The sequence below is a fragment of the Dysidea avara genome, chromosome 5, assembly GCF_963678975.1.
Source record: "Dysidea avara chromosome 5, odDysAvar1.4, whole genome shotgun sequence".
Taxonomy (NCBI): Eukaryota; Metazoa; Porifera; class Demospongiae; order Dictyoceratida; family Dysideidae; genus Dysidea; species Dysidea avara.
This window is the reverse complement of record NC_089276.1, coordinates 32,320,445-32,339,100: the sequence shown is the minus strand read 5'-3', so window position 1 is coordinate 32,339,100 and position 18,656 is coordinate 32,320,445. Positions and strand designations below refer to the sequence as shown.

At 38.8% G+C, this 18,656-nt stretch overlaps 2 protein-coding genes and 2 long non-coding RNA genes across 4 annotated transcripts; 3 read left to right on the top strand and 1 right to left on the bottom strand.

Moving 5' to 3' along the window:
- Nucleotides 1–836: 836 nt before the first annotated feature.
- Nucleotides 837–5,832, bottom strand: LOC136255198 (uncharacterized). Its single transcript, XM_066047920.1, has 6 exons — nucleotides 5,507–5,832; nucleotides 4,950–5,428; nucleotides 3,898–4,812; nucleotides 3,587–3,613; nucleotides 2,277–3,478; nucleotides 837–2,213 (listed from the first exon to the last, which is right to left on the bottom strand). Exons 1-6 carry the CDS (start codon nucleotides 5,830–5,832, stop codon nucleotides 837–839), a joined length of 4,326 nt encoding a protein of 1,441 aa, XP_065903992.1.
- Nucleotides 5,833–13,729: 7,897 nt separating this feature from the next.
- On the top strand, nucleotides 13,730–14,346 carry LOC136255197 (uncharacterized). The gene is made up of 2 exons (XM_066047918.1): nucleotides 13,730–14,098; nucleotides 14,158–14,346. The coding sequence occupies exons 1-2, from the start codon at nucleotides 13,730–13,732 to the stop codon at nucleotides 14,344–14,346; spliced, it is 558 nt and encodes a 185-aa protein (XP_065903990.1).
- Nucleotides 14,347–14,352: 6 nt separating this feature from the next.
- LOC136256671 (uncharacterized) lies at nucleotides 14,353–15,423 on the top strand. Its single transcript, XR_010701594.1, has 3 exons — nucleotides 14,353–14,571; nucleotides 14,633–15,198; nucleotides 15,248–15,423. It is a non-coding gene; the product is annotated as an uncharacterized lncRNA (long non-coding RNA).
- A 65-nt stretch (nucleotides 15,424–15,488) lies between these two features.
- On the top strand, nucleotides 15,489–16,288 carry LOC136256762 (uncharacterized). Its single transcript, XR_010701635.1, has 3 exons — nucleotides 15,489–15,712; nucleotides 15,753–15,924; nucleotides 15,976–16,288. It is a non-coding gene; the product is annotated as an uncharacterized lncRNA (long non-coding RNA).
- The last annotated feature ends 2,368 nt before the right edge of the window (nucleotides 16,289–18,656 follow it).

Below are 18,656 nucleotides of genomic sequence, written 5' to 3'. Positions count from 1 at the left end.
TCTACATGATGATATAGGAGTTAGTGTAATATCAGTAGTAAATCGTTCTCTTTAAGTAATCTTTTGGTGAAGGTATATTATCTCTCAATTGTCTGTACAAAATATTCTTATTTAGCTGATTCCAGTTCTAGTGGACAAAGCTTAACTATTGGTCTAACAAAGGTCTTATCTGCTACTTGAACTTTAACTGAGCGAACATTCCCATCTTGGCCCGAATATACTTCAAGAACTCTTGCCAAAGGCCAGTGAGCTCGTGGACTATCAGTTGTCATCATTAAAACTACATCACCCACTTTCAAATTGTTCCGCAACTCGAACCACTTCTTCCGCGGACTCAGACCTGGTATCCATTCATGAAACCATCGTTGCCAAAAATGTCTACTAAGTTCTTGTATTCTTCTCCATCGTCTCAGTGGATGGTATTTTGTACTTTCAGGAGCGAAAGTTCCCCTCATTTGACCATGTAACAAATGATTCGGTGTAAGGGGTACATCGTCATGTGGATTAGCAGATTGATAAGTCAAAGGTCTTCATTTAATCAAGGCCTCCGCTTCAGTAAAAGCCGTCATCAATTCCTCATCAGTAATGTCTGAGTTACTTAGAATAGCCGTGATTGCCCTCTTTGCTGCTTTAATCATCGTTTTGAAGACTCCTCTAAAGTGTGGGGCTTGGGGAGGATTAAAAGACCACTTTATCTTTCTTTTAATCATTGCAGAAGTGAACTTCGAATCGTTTACTATTTGACATGTCATCTTCTTGAGTTCTTTATCTGCTGCCACAAAGTTAGTGCCATTATCTGATATTATTTCCTCTGGTAGTCCTCTCCTATTAATCATTCAGCTGAAAGCAGTTAGAAAAGAATCAACATCCAATCCATAAGCAATTTCCAAGTGAACAGCTCTGCATGAGAGACAGGTGAAAAGACATAAGTAGCGTTTCTGTCTTCGCTTTCCTCGACCCTGTACCGTGATAAATGGCCCAGCAAAATCTACTCCCACTCTTGCAAAAGCCCTCAAGGATGTTGTCAGCCTATTCAATGGTAAAGGTGCCATTATTTGCTCTGTCCTCTTTGCTTTCTTCCTCTTACGCATGGCACACTCTCTCTCCCACTCAATGATTGCTTCCCTGGCAGCCACAATCCAATATTTGGATGATAAAGTGGACAATATCTGGTTAGTACCCACACTATGGTTCCCCAGCTCATGGTGATGCTTCACAATAAGTTTGGTTATCCAACTTTTCCTGGGCAGGATAATAGGATACCTTACATCATATGGAAGGAATTCACCATACTTGAGTCGGCCCTCTGATCTCATCACCCCATCATCATCCAGTCGTGGACATAAACTGAGTAATTTACTATTTTTAGGTAATTTCTTTCTTTCGACTATGGTTGTATACTCTTCTTTAAAACATTCTTTCTGTGTTGTCTTCAAAATTAGTTTTTCTGCATCCCTTATTTCCTCCAAATTTATCCCTTTGTCTAACAATCTTTCATGCTGGTGAGAACGACAATTTGTTGTAAATCTCATAACCCAGGCTTGTAATCTAGTTAATTTATTCCAGTTGGAGAAACATTCTGGTTGTAATCGCCAAATTATCTTTGTTGTGGTAGTCATAAAGGCTGATTTTTCTTCTGATGGTTCTTTCACTGTATATTTCTGTTTAACTTCTTCTACAGCTGATGCAGGTCTCTTGTCAACAACATTCCTTGGCCATTGGGATTCATCTTCTTTGAAATATTCTGGACCTTCCCACCACATCCTCAACTCTACTAACTCCATAAGTTTAACTCCACGTGTAAAATAATCTGCTGGGTTTAACTTTGTTGGAACATATCGCCACTGATCAGGAGAAGAGGATGAGTGTATTTCTCCCACTCTGTTTGCAACAAATGACTTAAATGTTCTACTGTATCCCCTAATCCACCATAGAACATTTGCACTATCAGTCCAGAAAGTATAGGATTGTTTCTCCATATCTAAAGCATCTGAAATTGATGTCGCTAACCTGCTCCCTAACACAGCTCCCATGAGCTCTAAACGCGGTACACTCACTGACTGAAGTGGAGCCACCTTGGTCTTGGATGAAACTAAACGTACTGATAAACTTCCATCCTGATATTTGACTCTTACATAAACTACTGCACCATAAGCCTCCAGTGAAGCATCCACAAACACATGCACTGCAATTGAGCTCACCTCCTTCCTCAACTGTAAACACCTTGGAATTCTAACACTTGGTAAACTTGATAATTCTCTGAACTATGTTGTCACTCGTGTAGATGTATCCAGTGGTAACTCTTCATCCCAATCTACACCTTGTACCCACACTTCTTGCATTAACATTTTTGCTCGTATTACAAAAGGGGACAAAAAGCCCAATGGGTCGAACAAGGTTGCAATTTTCTTCAAAAAATTTCTCTTTGTTAACTCAAACCTTTGTTCCATCATTTTTGAATTAAACATAAACACATCCTCCATAGCTAGCCACATTACTCCAAGTGTCTTGACTGATGAAGGTAAGGGGTCACTGTTTAGGTCAATCTCATAAATTCTATCCTGTACTGGAATCTGACTAAGAACCACATCAGAATTTGATAGCCATTTGTGGGCATGCATTCCTGCCCCTGCCCAAAGGTCGGATAGCTCTTGATAAAGTTGGACTCCCTGATCTTCACTCACAACTGAAGTCATACTATCATCCATATAGGTTGACTTTAATATAGTTTCAGAAGCCATAGGGTATCTTTCTTGATAAATCTTAGCATGATGTTGTGTCACCAATTGTGCCAAAAACGGAGAACAATTTAAACCAAATACTAACCGATCAAACTCATACTCCTTTATGTCTTCCTCCAAACTTAAATTTCTCCACAGGAACCTGTGACTAGGCCGATCCTGTGGATAAAGCTTGATCTGTAAATACATTTCAGCTATATCACATATCAAAGCTACTGGGAGCTTTCTAAAACGTAGCAGAACTTGACATAATTCCTGCTGTAACTTTGGCCCTTGGTGTATAGCATCATTCAAAGACACTCCATCACATTGAGCAGAAGCATCAAATACAATGCGGGTTTTAGTTGTCAACCTTGACTTCTTAACTATCGTAAAGTGTGGTAAGTACCACTGTCTGTGGGACTTCTCCGAAGGATTAACTTGCCTGATGTAACCTTTCTCCAAATGTTGTTTAATGGTCTTTTGGTAGGACCTGGCCACCTCAGGATTCTTTGCCAGTCGTTTCTCAAGGTTCTTCAAATGATTCACCGCCACAGAATAGTTGTCAGGTAGATACACTGAATCTCCCTTCCATGGTATGGAGATTCTATAATGACTATCAACAAATTGAATTGATTTTTTTGTCTTTTCTAACACCAGTTTATCTTGAGGAGATAAGAAACTCACTTCTCCACTACAACTGTCGACTTCCCAAAATTTCTGTAATACAGCTTCAATCTTGCTGACATCAGTGTCCCCTGTGGTAAATTAAGTTCTAGCAAAATTAGTCATACAAGCCTGTCCCTCATCATAGACAGGTCCAATGCAAGTCCACCCAAGTGGTGTAAGTCTAGCCACAGGCTGACCTGGTTCACCATGTACAGGGTACACCCCTGAAAGAAAAATGTAAATCAGAACAATCCAGCCCTATTAACACATCAACTATCGGTCGAGGTCCTAATTTTTGAAACTCTATATTTCTTAAATGTGGCCATCTTCCTGCACACTCGACCCAATCAATAACTTTCATGTTCCCGGTAACTCTACCTGTATGTAAGTGCAGTCACTTTCAAAGTAGTATTTCCATCTAAACTTTCTATCAAAAGCTCAACTGGTGAAGTCTCAAAAGTTTCAACCTGGCTATTCAATACATTTACATTTATTCTCTGAAGCTTACCTTTCAATCCCAACTCTGATGCTACATCCGTATTCAGGTAAGTCTTAGTACTAGCATCATCCAAGAGAGCATTAACCATCAACTTTCTATGCCCATTCCTCACAAATACAGGTATTGTCCTTAAGGCAATATTACTCGAGATTCCAGAAACCATGGTGGTATTTTGAGTTGATGTCACTTGGTCCCCCTCCCTGGGGGAATCCACTCTTGTCACTGGGACCCTCTCTTCTTGGGTACACTTTGATGCGTCAGTAGTAAGTGGCTGATCAACCTTAACTGTTGATCTTTTGTTTGTTGCTATTCTCTGTGATTCCTCAACGTTATCAGGTAAGGTAACTGGATTTCTATGTAACAGTTGGTGGTGAAGCTCTTTGCAACCATTCAAGCCACAAACTCTGGTACGTGTACAGTATTGGCCCAGGTGACCCTCGCCCAGACAACGGAAACATAGTCTTAATCTTTTTGCACATTCCCACCTTTTCTGGATATTCAGCTGTTTGAACTCATCACATGTCCACGTTCCATGTTGTTTATTACAAACTCTACATGACCTCTGACCTCGGGATTCACCAGACTCCAGCTTGGCATTTGACCTCCCAAAAAAGGTCTGATGAGGTTCTCTAAAACCATGAGATCTAGTCTCTGGCTTTCCGTGCCTTCCAGTAGACAAACCTTGGACTGTTTCTATAGCCCTCATCTGGAATTCTGCCTCCTGAACTATCCATTCATGCAACACCTCAACATTTTCAATCTTGTAGTTTTCAAACACCCAACGATGGCAAGCAGCCAGCATTTGAGTTGGTAATTTCTTTTGTAATTTGATATACAACATACCATCCCTTAACTCTTCAGGATAATGTGTTTCCTTCAAATTTACAATAGCAACATCCGATAGATCTGCAAACTTTTCAATATCTTTGTAATTTTCAGGTCAAACCGGCTTAAAACTGTCAATTTCCTCCAAGTATATGGCTATTTGTCTTCTCTGATCCCCAAACTTTCGCTCTATTGTTCTTTTGCTGCTTGGTATGCTGCAGCACTGTGTCCCAAACTTTCAATTGTCTTTAAAGCTTCTCCAGCCAAACACTGTCGTAATTGAAGGAGTTTGTATTCTGGGGTGGCTGGTGCCTGATCCACACAGGCCAAAAAGGCAGCTTTCCAATTTGAGTATGTTCTTTTATCACCGGAGAAAACAGGAATACTAACCCTCTTGAGCTGTTTCCACAGGTCTTGTCCAATCAGTGCAGAATCAGCCATATTCTGGCTTGTCCCTTCATCCAATGGATAATATGTCCCTCTTTCTGGTACTGTAATCTGATGATTCACTACCGAGTGAAGTGACACGGTGAGAATCTTACTTTTTACTATGCTGCCTTCTCTTACAACTCGCGGCTGGTGTTTTATATTATCTTTTACATGTTCAGACTGCTGGTGTGCTATTAAATCCTCTGACTTTGATACCTCCTTTGAGGCTGTAGTCTTATAATCAGCTATTGTCTCTGACTGTTTGAAACTATTTTCTTCTAATCTCCTAACAAACTTTTTGAGGTTAGCTACTTTATTCAGTTAATCCAAGGTGTCTTGCACACGATCTTGTGCATTACTATACTCTAACTCAACCTTTTCTATTTCTTGGCTGAGCTTATCACCATTTTTATGATCTCTGTTTTCTCTAAAAGCATCTGCTAACCTAGTCATTGTGTCCATAACATTCGCCAAAGCCTCATCTAAATCTTTACAAGCATCCTTAATAACTTCTACAGTCACATCTTTTTCTTGTATCAAAACTAGTGTTCTACGCCTTGCCTTAGTAAATAGGGTCTTTACTTTAGCTTTTTCTTGTCTTAAATCTAATATGCTATCTTCAAGTTGTTCATTACCTTGCTGCTGTTCTAAACCTTTCTCCAACTCTAGTATCTCACTATTAGTCTCCATAGTCATCAGCTTTTAACCTTGAACCATCCTCTGCTACCAAGAAATTGGTGTAAAGACCACGATACTGAGCCCAAATCTATTTCCAGAGCAACTATACACAGTCTATCTGATTAAGAATCTCTTTAATCAACAGCAGTAAAAAATACAGCAGCAACAGCAAAATAACAACAGCACACCAAGAGTACAATAACACCAGGAAAATGTACATGCTACACTATCTATTTATACACAATTCTGAAGAAAGTTGTAGAACTTGCCAGATTCAACCTTTACATCTACACTTTCAATGTTGACTGTTTCACAACAACTAAGTTTATTTTTTATCTTTATTCCAATTGTTTCACCCTGCATTTACTACTTGAATGAAATTAGAAGAAGTGCAAACAAAGTCAAAACTATAGCAACTGGCCACTTAGTTTTCTAGGAATAAAGATGCCAATAGCTCAGCAGTTAAACTCACCAGTATAGTGTGATGAAGAACACTAGCTAGCTACATTGGTTGTGCTGTTGTTTTGTTGACAATTTTCAGTGGTTAATAATAATAATCTGTTGTGTACAGTATGTAGTAATAACTAATTAATTTAGTGTGGTTAACCACAAGTCTCTTAGTACTAAGATACTTTTGTTGTAGTCTCTTTTTGAATAGGAAACTTTTGTGTTGCTCACATATCACTTTCTATCATTTGGTAATGTGTCTTCTGTTGGTATGTGTAACTTACCAAATAGTGAATAACTGAGTTATTAGGACAACTATTAGTGTGATAAAACGAAAACCCACAATCAGTTTGTACATGTATTACTATATCTAATCAAAAACAGCCAAGATGTAAAAAAAGGTGCGGCCCCCAAAAAGGCCATGGTGAAAAAAGATGTGAAATCCAAGGTGGCGGCCAAGAAATGGCTGTGATGGTAGGTTAATGGTTACATTTTAATAACAACAATTCAGGTGAATTTGGTGCCAAGACCAAGCGGCACAAAATTCACCTGAATTGTCGTTATTAAAATGTAACCATTAACCTACCATCACAGCCATTTCTTGGCCGCCACCTTGGATTTCACATCTTTTTTCACCATGGCCTTTTTGGGGGCCGCACCATTTTTTACAGCTTGGCTGTTTTTGATTAGATATCACTTCTTTTTGTATTTGTATACTGCAAAGCCGGCCTATGGCTGGCTTTGGGGCTTTTTTAACCCATGTGTTTTTTTCTTCACTACAGGAAGAAGAAAAGAACTTAAAGAAGAATTTTAGTGCTTCAATTATTTTTGATTTTATTAGTAATTATACAAATTATATATATATATTTACTACATGCCCATTATGCCCCACAGGATATTTTTTTGCAGCTGATCTCTCTACTGGGTGACTTGAAATGTAGCTGAACTATATACAGGATGGTTTCTTTGTAGCTGAACTCTCTACAAGGTAACCTCTTCTAGCTGGTCTCTCTACAGGGTATTTTGTTTCTAGCTGAACTCTCTACAGGTGATTTGTTTGCAGCTAAACTCTCTACATGGTGGTGTCTTTGTAGCCGAACTCTCTACATGATGGTTTCTTTGTAGCTGAACTCTCTATAAGGTGACTTCGTCTAGCTGAACTCTCTACAGGGTGATTGTTTTGTAGCTGAACTCTCTGCAGGGTGCTTTGTTTGCAGCTGAACTGTCTACATGATGGTTTCTTTGTAGCTGAACTCTCTACAAGCTGACTTCGTCCAGCTGATCTCTCTACGGGGTGATTTGTTTCTAGCTGAACTCTCCACAGGTGATTTGTTTGCAGCTAAACTCTCTACATGGTGGTTTCTTTGTAGCTGAACTCCCTACTTGATGGTTTCTTTATAGCTGAACTCTCTACAAGGTAACTTATTCTCTACAGGGTGATTTGTTGTAGTTGAATTCTCTACAAGGTGGTTTGTATGAGGCTGAACTCTCTACATGGCGGTTTCTTTGTAGCTGAACTCTCTACAGAGTGATTTGTTTGCAGCTGAACTCTCTACATGATGGTTTCTTTGTAACTGAACACTCTACAAGGTGACTTCTTCTAGCTGATCTTTCTACAGGGTGAATTGTTGTAGCTGAACTATCTACAAGGTAACTTCTTCTAGCTGATCTCTATACAGGGTGATTTGTTTGTAGTTGAATTCTGTACAGGTGGTTTCTTTGTAGCTGAATTCTGTACATGATGGTTTCTTTGTAGCTGAACTCTTTACAAGGTGACTTCTTCTAGCTGAACTCTCTACGGGGTAATTTCTTTGTAGCTGAACTCTCTATATGATGGTTTCTTTGTAACTGAACTCTCTACAAGGTAACTTCTTCTAGCTGATCTTTCTACTGGGTGATTTGTTTCCAGCTGAACTCTCTACATGGTGGTTTCTTTGTTGCTGAACTCTCTACAAGGTGAATTCTTCTACCTGATCTCTCTACAGGGTAATTTGTTTGTAACTGAACTCTGTACAAGTGCGTTTTTGTGGGTGATCTCACTGCAGGTTGATTTGTTTGTAGCTGAACTCACTAAAGGGTGATTTTGCTTGTAGCTGAACTCCTTGCATTGTATCTAGTTTCTAGCTGATCTCTCTACAGGGTGATTTGTTTGTAGCTGATCTCTCTACAAGTTGATTTGCGTGTAGCTGATCTCTCTGCAGGTTGATTAATTTGCAGCCGATCTCTCTACAAGGTAATTTGTTTGTAGCTGAACTGTCTATAAAGTGATTTATTTGTAGCTGATCTCTCTGCAGGTTGATTTGTTTTAGCTGAACTCTCTACAGGGTGATTTACTTGTAGCTGAACTCCTTACATTGTGTGTAGTTTCTAGCTGATCTCTCTACAGGGTGATTTGTTTGTAGCTGATCTCTCTACAAGTTGATTTGTGTGTAGCTAACCTCTCTGCAGGTTGATTAATTTGCAGCCGATCTCTCTACAAGGTAATTTGTTTGTAGCTGAACTGTCTATAAAGTGATTTATTTGTAGCTGATCTCTCTGCAGGTTGATTTGTTTTAGCTGAACTCTCTACAGGGTGATTTACTTGTAGCTGATCTCTCTACAAGTTGATTTGTGTGTAGCTGATCTTTCTACAGGTTGATTTGTTTGTAGCCGATCTCTCTACAGGGTAATTTGTTTGTAGCTGAACTCTGTACAAGGTGCTTTTTTGTAGGTGATCTCACTGCAGGTTGATTTGTTTGTAGCTGAACTCACTAAAGAGTGATTTGCTTGTAGCTGAACTCCTTACATTGTGTCTAGTTTCTAGCTGATCTCTCTACAGGGTGATTTGTTTGTAGCTGAACTCTCTATAAGGTGATTTGTTTGCAGCTGAACTCTCTACATGGTGGTTTCTTTGTTGCTGAACTCTCTGCAGGGTGTTTTGCTTGTAGCTGAATTCTGTACAGGGTGATTTGTTTCTAGCTTATCTCTCTACAGGTTGATTTGTGTGTAACTGATCTCTCTACAAGCTGATTTGTTTGTAGCTGAATTCTCTGCAAAGTGTTTTGTTTGTAGCTGACCTCTCTTCAGGGTGATTTGTTTCTAGCTGATCTCTCTACAGGGTGATTTTTTTGTAGCTGACCTCTCTTCAGGGTGATTTGTTTCTAGCTGATCTCTCTACAGGATGATTTTTTGTAGCTGACCTCTTTTCAGGGTGATTTGTTTCTAGCTGATTGCTCTGCAGATTGATTTGCTTGTAGATGAACTCTCTACAGTGTAACTTGCTTGTAGCTGAACTCCTTACTTTGTGTCTAGTTTGTAGCTGATTTCTCTACAGGGTGATTTGTTTGTAGCTGATCTCTATACAAGTTGATATGTGTGTAGCTGTTCTCTCTGCAGGGTGATTTGTTTGTAGCCGATCTCTCTACAAGGTAATTTGTTTGTAGCTGAACTATCTGTAAGGTGATTTGTACATAGCTGATCTCTCTGCAGATTGATTTGTTTTAGCTGAACTCTCTACAGGGTGATTTGTTTCTAGCTTATCTCTCTACAGGTTGATTTGTTTGTTGCTGATCGCTCTAAAGGTTGATTTGTTTGTAGCTGAACTCTCTGCAAAGTGTTTTGTTTGTAGTTGATTTCTCTACAAGGTGATTTTTTGTAGCTGACCTCTCTTCAGGGTAATTTGTTTCTAGCTGATCGCTCTACAGGTTGGTTTGTTTGTAGCTGAACTCTCTACAGGGTGATTTGCTTGTAGCTGAACTCCTTACATTGTGTCTAGTTTCTAGCTGATGTCTCTACAGGGTGATTTTTTGTAGCTGAACTCTCTACAGGGTAATTTGTTTCTAGCTTATCTCTCTACAGGTAGATTTGTGTTGATTTGTTCATTGCTGATCGCTCTAAAGGTTGATTTGTTGCAGCTGAACACCCTGCAAAGTGTTTTGTTTGTAGCTGATCACTCTAAAGGGTAATTTGTTTGTAGCTGAACTCTCTCCACGGTGACTTGTGTGTAGCTGAATTCTGTGTAGCTGAATTCTCTAGAGAGTGACTTAATTGTAGCTGAATTCTCTACACAGTGCATGACTTGTTTATAGCTGAACTTTCTTCAGTGTGACTTGTAATGTTCTGAATCTCTATAGTGATATATTTGCTTAACTCTCCACATGGTGATTGTCTTCTTGCTGAACTGTCTATAAGATTAACTGTTTGCAGCTGAACTCCCTACAGAATAACTTGTGATGCAATAAAATTCTATAATGGAGTAAATAAACTAGCCGAATGCTCTATTAGGGTGACTGTTCTATTAGAGTATCTCGATCTCGCATTTGCTACACGCAGTTGGCTTTCGAATCATAACTCAGTGGTTTGTAATCCGATTCTTCTGTACTACTGCAAGGACTTTCTATGAAGATTATTCCAGCTATGCACCAATTTTCAGCTCATTGCTCTAAGCGGTTTGCCTAGTAGGCGTGAAAACTAATACTTTTTTATTCATAAAAATCGATCGCGTAATTGTGACACAGGTTGGGTTTTGTGTCATATCTCCGTGGTCTTTATCTCGATTCCTTTCAAACCACCAAATGGCACTCCTACGATGGTTACTCCTTCTACATAGCAATTTTCAACTCATTCCATGAAGCGGTTTACCCTGTAGGCGTGACAACAAATCGATCTTGTTTTACGCGAATAATCGGTCATAACTCCTGAACCATTCATCGGATTTGTACCAAATTTGATGCTAGGATTCGCCTTGTGACTCCCTTTCTGTGTACCAAATTTCAAGGCGATCGGAGTACGCGTTTGCTTGTTATAGCAATTTTTGCAAGTGTGCGAAAAGACGAAGAAGAAAAAAAAAACGAAGAAAAAAAAACGAAACTTTGGCAGCTCGTATCTCGGAAATGGCTGGAGCTATTTCCTTCAAATTTGGAATGTAGACTCCCTTGGCTGGCGGGCAACTGTGTAGCAAATTTGGTTCCAATCAGATAAGTGATCACCGAGATACAAAGATGTGAAAATGACGTTTTCGTTCTTCCTGTCAATATACTCACGGGTGTGGCGCGCCGGCTTCTTGGGCCGCACGACACACTACCATGTGTCTTGATAAATAGTGAGTGAAACTTGACTAACACTACTGGGATACTATCCATATGATTTGTTGCATAATTTTTGGCAGGCTCCAATGAGCCTTGAATACACAATACAACGTTTAATTTAAACTAGTCCCACACTAGTGAGTGTTTAGTGTGATCAATGATACACAAAAAGTTTTGTCTTTGCTGGTCCACACATTTTAGACATTTTAAAACTCCATTACATGTAACTGGTAAAACCTCTAGTCCAAGTGTTGTCAGGTGAAGGAACTTGTGGATAATCTGTACTCAATGTTTTTTGCATGCTTGCAGTAAAATGAAGGAGCTTTGAATTTGAATATTTGATTAACTAGTATTATAATTTAAAGAGGCTATAGATTGAATTAGAGATTAAATGTCCACTAGTATACCTAAAGGTGTAGGTGACCTCCCTTGTTTGCCTACCTTTTTCTATGATCCTAATCTAACTTAAGATTTCTTACACTTCTTTGCTTTTTTGTAACATTATTATGACTGGTGAATCCATGTCTACTGTATCATATACTAAGTAAGGCTGAGAGATATTATCGTTTTAGTGATACATCGCAATATTTTGAAAGTATCGATATTGTGATATTTTGTTATTATTAACTATCGTGATATCATGCCTGTACATTATTGTCATTAAAAATCCATTTGTTATGCATTACTAGGTTAAGAATCCTTGTAAGTCATACTGGTTACCCTTGCAGAGACGTGTGAACACCATAATATAACCTCAAAGCATGTGTTACAGTAACTGTTACTGTGTTACTGTAAACAAGGATAATAGTGGCTAGTTTGATGCTACCTTTAAAGACTTCCTGCAGGAATACTGAGTAATACACTATATTGCACTAGCTGTAATTGACTTATTTGTAAGTATCGTGAACTATTCGGTACTGTGAATAGTGGCTTTAGTATTGATCGTGATACTAAAATGGCAGTATCGCTCAGCCCTAATACTAAGAAGGAATGGCACCTGAGTTTATGTTTTCATCTGTACACACACCCCAACTATCACTTACCAACTGGAAAGTGATGTGGCTGACTTTCAGCTATGCTCAGCACATTACATAGTGCTACAATTGAAGAACAGTAGCAGAAGCACCTCTGTCAGCCTCCATGGAAAATACGTTACAAATTAATGTAGCTTGTGCTACCACAAATTGACACCTTTGGCTATCAGCAAAAAATAATGGGACACAAAAGAGGACAAAGGTAAATCCCTGTGCATGCTTGTACGTACTGTGGTATGCTAAAAGGCACCTACTAGGCTGAAGCGATGTTGAACAGTGAAAAAATCACCAGCCCGTAGCTTTAGTTGTTATCGGGTTACACTTGTCTGAAGGAATCAGGCAGGCAGACGGGCAACTTCTCGATTCTCTACAGTATTTGTTGATAGGTTCATTGTCTTACTTACTGGTGTTTAACAATACACCCGGTGTATGTTAGTGTATTCTCATTGATTTTATCCTCATGTGTATTACAACCATTTCAGTGACCAACTACTGTAACAAGTTTAGAAGGTTTTAATCAAATGTTTGTTTAGTATGTACATTTTTCATTTTAATTGTAGTATGTTACCTCACTGTCATATAGAATAAGATGTGATGTAGTATCACAATTCATCTTTGGACCCTTTAAGTGTAACAATTTAAATTTCAAGAAAATTTGATAAAGTTTTTACAGTTTCTGTCAGTAAATAAAATGAAGAAATTCAGGCAAATTTTGAGGGCTCAGTACAATAGTACTGTTTAAGTAGGGATAGTCCTTATGGTGACTTGCACTGTCTATAATGCTGCCTGTAAAAATCATTGTTACACAAAGACATCACATTTATGAATTAATACTAGTCTATCTAACATCAAATACAGCATAATAAACAAGTTGATGCTGTGCTACTTCTAAAAACCAAGTGTCCATGCAATTAATACTATCCCATTCGGTAATTAATCAGCCATGTATATAATTTGGTTTATATTCATGCTATAATTCAGCTAGAATTGTAAATACTGTGAATTTACTGCATTTCATAATTCATTAATTACTTTGTAATTTGGTAATTATGTTGCTATGCACTGCTAAGGAAGCGGAACTAAAACAAACCACTTTAAAGGTCAACTGAAATGGAAAATTCATGTATGATTTTATTGTATGGATGTATTGTTTGTATCAAGCAATGCACAAAAACACCATTTTAATAATTCAATTATGCTGATATTGCGAGATATTAACCCATAAAGTTTGGTAATTTTATAAATCGTCACAAGAAGAGTTACGGTATGCGTATTGCATAAAACGGCATAGCTATAACTATCAAAATCTAGTTTAAATTCAAGTTCACTTTAACGCCTGACAATATTAGAAGCGAATACGCTATGCCAAGATGTTGTGTAGTTGCTGGTTGTCACACTGAAGGAGGTATGGGCTACAGCTTACGCGGATTTCCTAGTGATGCAGCTGTTCGCTCAAAGTGGGTAAGGGCTGTGCATCAACAGCGTAAGGATTGGAAAGGACCAACAACTGCTTCCTTAATTTGCTCGAAGCATTTCAAACCCGAATGCTTTAACACAGAAGGGCGACTTTATCGTGAAGAAATGGGCGTTCCAGCCAAGAAGCCGTGCCTCAAGCCAGACTCCATTCCAACTGTTTTCCCCAAGCCTATTCGCAGTGGTAGCAGCAGCAACAGCTGCCAAGTGTCAACACAATCTCGTAGACCAGCTTCAGAACGAAGAAAGCAAAAAGCAGTATGTTTGAAAAAACAACATAGCTAATAATTATATGTATTAAAACATTATTAATACAGATTGTTGAAGAGTTACAAGACACCAGCTCAACCATGCAATCAAGTGCGGATGATCCAAGGAGAAGTTCCCCAGTTGAAGACGTAGGCAGCCCTCTGTTGTTGGCATCTACTTCAACAGGTATGATTCCTATGGAAATACGGTCAGGAAAACCTACAGAAATACAGTCAGGAGCAGATGACAAAGGTTAGCATCAAAACAAACTACAGTATGGAAATAGCTACTATACTCTGTATCCAATGAATAGACCCAATGACTACTCCTGGCACAAAATCAGTTGAAACCCAGTGTGATCTATTGGCAGCACCCCCTCTTACACTCATGTTTCATGCAGATACTACCACTGAATCAAGTGAGCCTGAAGATGGTGATATTGATGACTCGTTTCAAATTTCTCAAGACGAAGCCACAACAGAGTGAGTACTGATTCATCCACACCTATAAACAATTAATCATCACTAATTTGTGTTAATACAGTGATGACAACCTGCAGCCATCTACTGAAGCTGATCCAGGATCAACAAGGGATGAAATCAAATACATAATATTTAGATCAGCACTCATACAACTATTTACACACTGTACACTGTGTCACAGCTCATGTCCTGGAGTCATAACCAAGCCAAAGGGCACCTATATTACTGTAAAGCAAGTATGCCATCATTGTGGATATCAAAGAGTGTGGGCAAGTCAACCACGTATCAAAGATACCCCTGCAGGAAATATTCTACTATCTGCAGCTATTTTATATAGTGGAGAAACAGCTACAAAAGTCCTCAGGGTGCTATCTCACATGAACATTGCATGCATTACAGATAGAGCATACTACATACATTCATCAGAAGGAGTACTTAGAGCCAGCAGTCATATCAGTTTGGGATACAAAACAGGCGGAATTGCTAGCACAGTGTAGAGCTAGTGGCAATCCACTCACTATCGGTGGTGATGGACATGCTGATAGTCCTGGGCATTCTGCCAAATATGGGTCATACGGAATAATTGACCTATCCTCCAACAAAGTTATCCACCTAGAGCTTGTTCAGGTTTGCCACAACTAATGTTTCTTTATTCATAATGTTATTAACTGTGCAGAGCAATTTGGTAGCATCTAGCAATCACATGGAAAAGGAAGGATTGAAAAATGCTCTGCAATTTTTAATGGAGAAACCAATAAATATAGGTGCACTGATTACTGACCGTCACAAGCAGGTTACAAAATTTGTGAGCTAAAGCTATCCAGATATTGACCATCATTTTGATGTTTGGCATGTTGCAAAAGGTTTGTCATTTTGGGTACATGTTTGACTCTATAATTTTTGCTCCTAGGTGTAAAGAAGCTACTAAAGATAGCTAAATACAAAGATTGTGAAGTGGTGGGTGAGTGGATTAAAAGCATTACCAACCACATGTACTGGTGTGCGGTGAAAACACCGGGTGGTGATGGGAAGGAGATGGCTATTCGGTGGAAATCACTGATGGAACATCTATGTGATCAGCATGAGAATTGCTACCACACTCAAGACCTAGGAGATCGACGTAAAAAGTGGCTCCAGCCAGGTATATTATGAATGGAACCTAGTAGTTATAATTTAATAAGGTGGCAAAGTCTATGAAAAGGTCTGTGATGTCATTTGCAATGAGTGACTCATAGCAGATGTCAAGAAGCTGTCACCACACCATCAGACAAGCAGCTTGGAGAGCTACCATAGTGTAGTAAACCATTTTGCTCCTAAGTTACTAGCCTTTTCTTATGAAGGAATGTACTGCAGGTAAGGTGATAATTACTATAATATACAAATGATTAAATAAATACAATGCAGGTTATTAATTGCCCTAATGCATTTTAATGAAAATTATGGGAGGAAACAGGCAGTAACGAAGTCCGGAATGGAGAGGATGAGACTATGCTTTCCAAAGGCCAAGCAAGGAGAATGTACTCCTAAAATTGTTCCAGTACCACCAACATATCGTAAGTAACAAGGACAGTAACAATATTATTTATCATATGCATTTACTGGACTATGCTGAGGAACTAATCAGTAAGGCTACACACTACATTACACACCCAGAGGAAAGACCTACAGTACCAAAGGGACCACCAAAATTAGCTAGTCAATATAAACATCCAGATAAAGATACAATACCACAATTTTCACATTATAATAATTAATAATAAATGTATGTGTTGATACATGAAAATTACTTAAGGTGTATTTGGTGGATGCTGATGACCTTTATATTCATTTGATGGAAATTCCTGTCTTATCCTTGATATTACATAGGAGGGAAGTACTACACGCCTGTGCCTGCCCAAATAGTGCCATCCCCACCAAGTCATCTGTCGGTACGCCAAGTATTGAAATTTTCTGAAAATATGCACACATCATACAACACTGGCAGATTGAAAGACCATAAGCACCTGTTTTCATCAGCTGGTTCATCAGCACTCCCATAATGGTATCGATGGCTATGCAGTGTTACCATTAGGACTGCTCTACACAGACACACATTAGAAAAATCTGCATGTTCTGAAATACACACTGGACGAACAGCTAAGCCATCACCTTCCAAAAGACTATTAATTTGTTCAATCTCCTTACAGCATATTGATTCTCTTTGTGTAGCCATTACTATGCAATGGCCACATCTGCACCTAGATAGCAATGTGGATCAACTAAATTATAGAACAGTAATGGGCAATGAGGCTTAGCCAACAAAGTTATGCCATAGGCTATAGCTACATAGCCATGGGTAGCTAGCTTATGTCATTTCGCTATATAGCTATATAATGCAACCGTGCACCATATACAGTTTGTATTATTTACGCAACTTAGTGTATGTAGCTTACCAATCAATATTTCCTATGCGATCAGCCTCTGTGTCCTCTCTTTCGACCGCCAGTAGACTGAAAGATTCCTCTCTTTCTTCGAGCCTGCTCTCGTACACTGGTTCAAAGCGATACGGCATCACTTCTGACGGTCCAGTCAACAACAGTTCTTCACCAGCCACAGAAGACAAAGATGTCAATTGGGAATCGTCAGAATCACTATCATCAACCAAAGAGTCGCTGCAGCTATCACTTTCCGCCATTCTAACACATACAAAGACGCGCTTCCGTTCTTTCAGTGACATCACGAAAATAATTATACGTGATGTATTAAGAATTTGTGGGTTAATATCTCATAATATCAGCATAATTGAATTATTAAAATGGTGTTTTGTGCATTGCTTGATACAAACAATACAAAATCATACATGAAGTTTCCATTTCAGTTGACCTTTAAACTGAAAATTACACATGGAAGTGTCTTCTCAACTGTTTTATAGTGTATCTATTGTGTTTTCTCATGTGAATTGTATAGAGAAAGCCTCAAGGCTGCCCTTCATTTTTGGTCGCATAAGTATGGGTGACGCCCCCCATTGAACTCGAAGGATATGCTACCTCTGGTAGCTTAAGAGGCCTTCAATGTTGTTTTAAAGTTGTTAAACATCTATAAAACTGAAACAGAAGACTGTTCAAGAAATATATGAAGAGTCATCATAATCGTATTTCAGACTGCCGAGGAAGTAACCACCTCAGAACAAAGTTTATGCGTGTGGAAGTTTAATACAGACTTAATTTAGCTTTTAATTCTTACATGCTGGCTGCTTTTTACCATTTTTAACGTTTTTGCTCACGTGGGTGTGTACGGACAAACAACATAGGTAGGTAGGTAGGTACACACACACACACACACACACACACACACACACACACACACACACACACACACACACACACACACACACACACACACACACACACACACACACACGCACGCACACACACACTTTTACCATAGACACTAGAATACACTATGGATTGGAAACGCAATACATTTTATGGTTAAGGGCTCGGTACAGTCATGTGATTTATGGCAACATTACCAAGTGTACAAACTGCAGTTGTTCTTAACACTGAGACTACTATTACAGGTTTTATAAAATGTTAAATTATTGCTGAAGGATTCAGCTATTTATTGGTTTGTGACTGAAGGTTGGTTATTTCGTACAACCGAAGGTGTGAAGGAAAGAATGCGAAATTTGTGTTCAAAAGGACGAAAACTAGTGTGAGGGTTTTAGTGCATAGGGCATATTACATACAAAGTTCTAGAAGTGCTGAATGTTTTCGCCACATCGTAATGAGTGCAGATAATTATTTTTAGCTCTGTACAGCAGTTATTTTCTGTAAGCTAAGCGAAAGAATAGCTACACGACAGTAGTTGCTGTGGGGGTTATCCTGGCTTTGTAAAAATGAGTCTAGCGATACATGCTACACAAAAGAAAAGTTCACACCTGCGAGGGTCCAAATAAAATATGAATGAAGTGAACAAGATACCTGTTTTTGAGAAAACTCTTGGCGAACTCAACGAAAATGTATTGTGCCTATTGAAATGATGCTGTGCCCCGTAAATGTCATCACGTGACTGTACTGAGCCCATAACCATAAAATGTATTGTAT

Excerpts from the sequence above, each read along its gene's own strand:
- LOC136255198 (XM_066047920.1), bottom strand. The coding sequence starts at position 5,832 with ATGGAGACTAATAGTGAGATACTAGAGTTGGAGAAAGGTTTAGAACAG. Across the intron at positions 4,813-4,949 it reads AGCTTTAAAGACAATTGAAA|ATATTGAAAAGTTTGCAGAT; the intron begins GTTTGGGACACA and ends AAAATTACAAAG. Across the intron at positions 3,614-3,897 it reads ATCAGAGTTGGGATTGAAAG|GGGTGTACCCTGTACATGGT; the intron begins GTAAGCTTCAGA and ends TTTTTCTTTCAG.
- LOC136255197 (XM_066047918.1), top strand. The coding sequence starts at position 13,730 with ATGCCAAGATGTTGTGTAGTTGCTGGTTGTCACACTGAAGGAGGTATG. Across the intron at positions 14,099-14,157 it reads AACGAAGAAAGCAAAAAGCA|ATTGTTGAAGAGTTACAAGA; the intron begins GTATGTTTGAAA and ends TTATTAATACAG.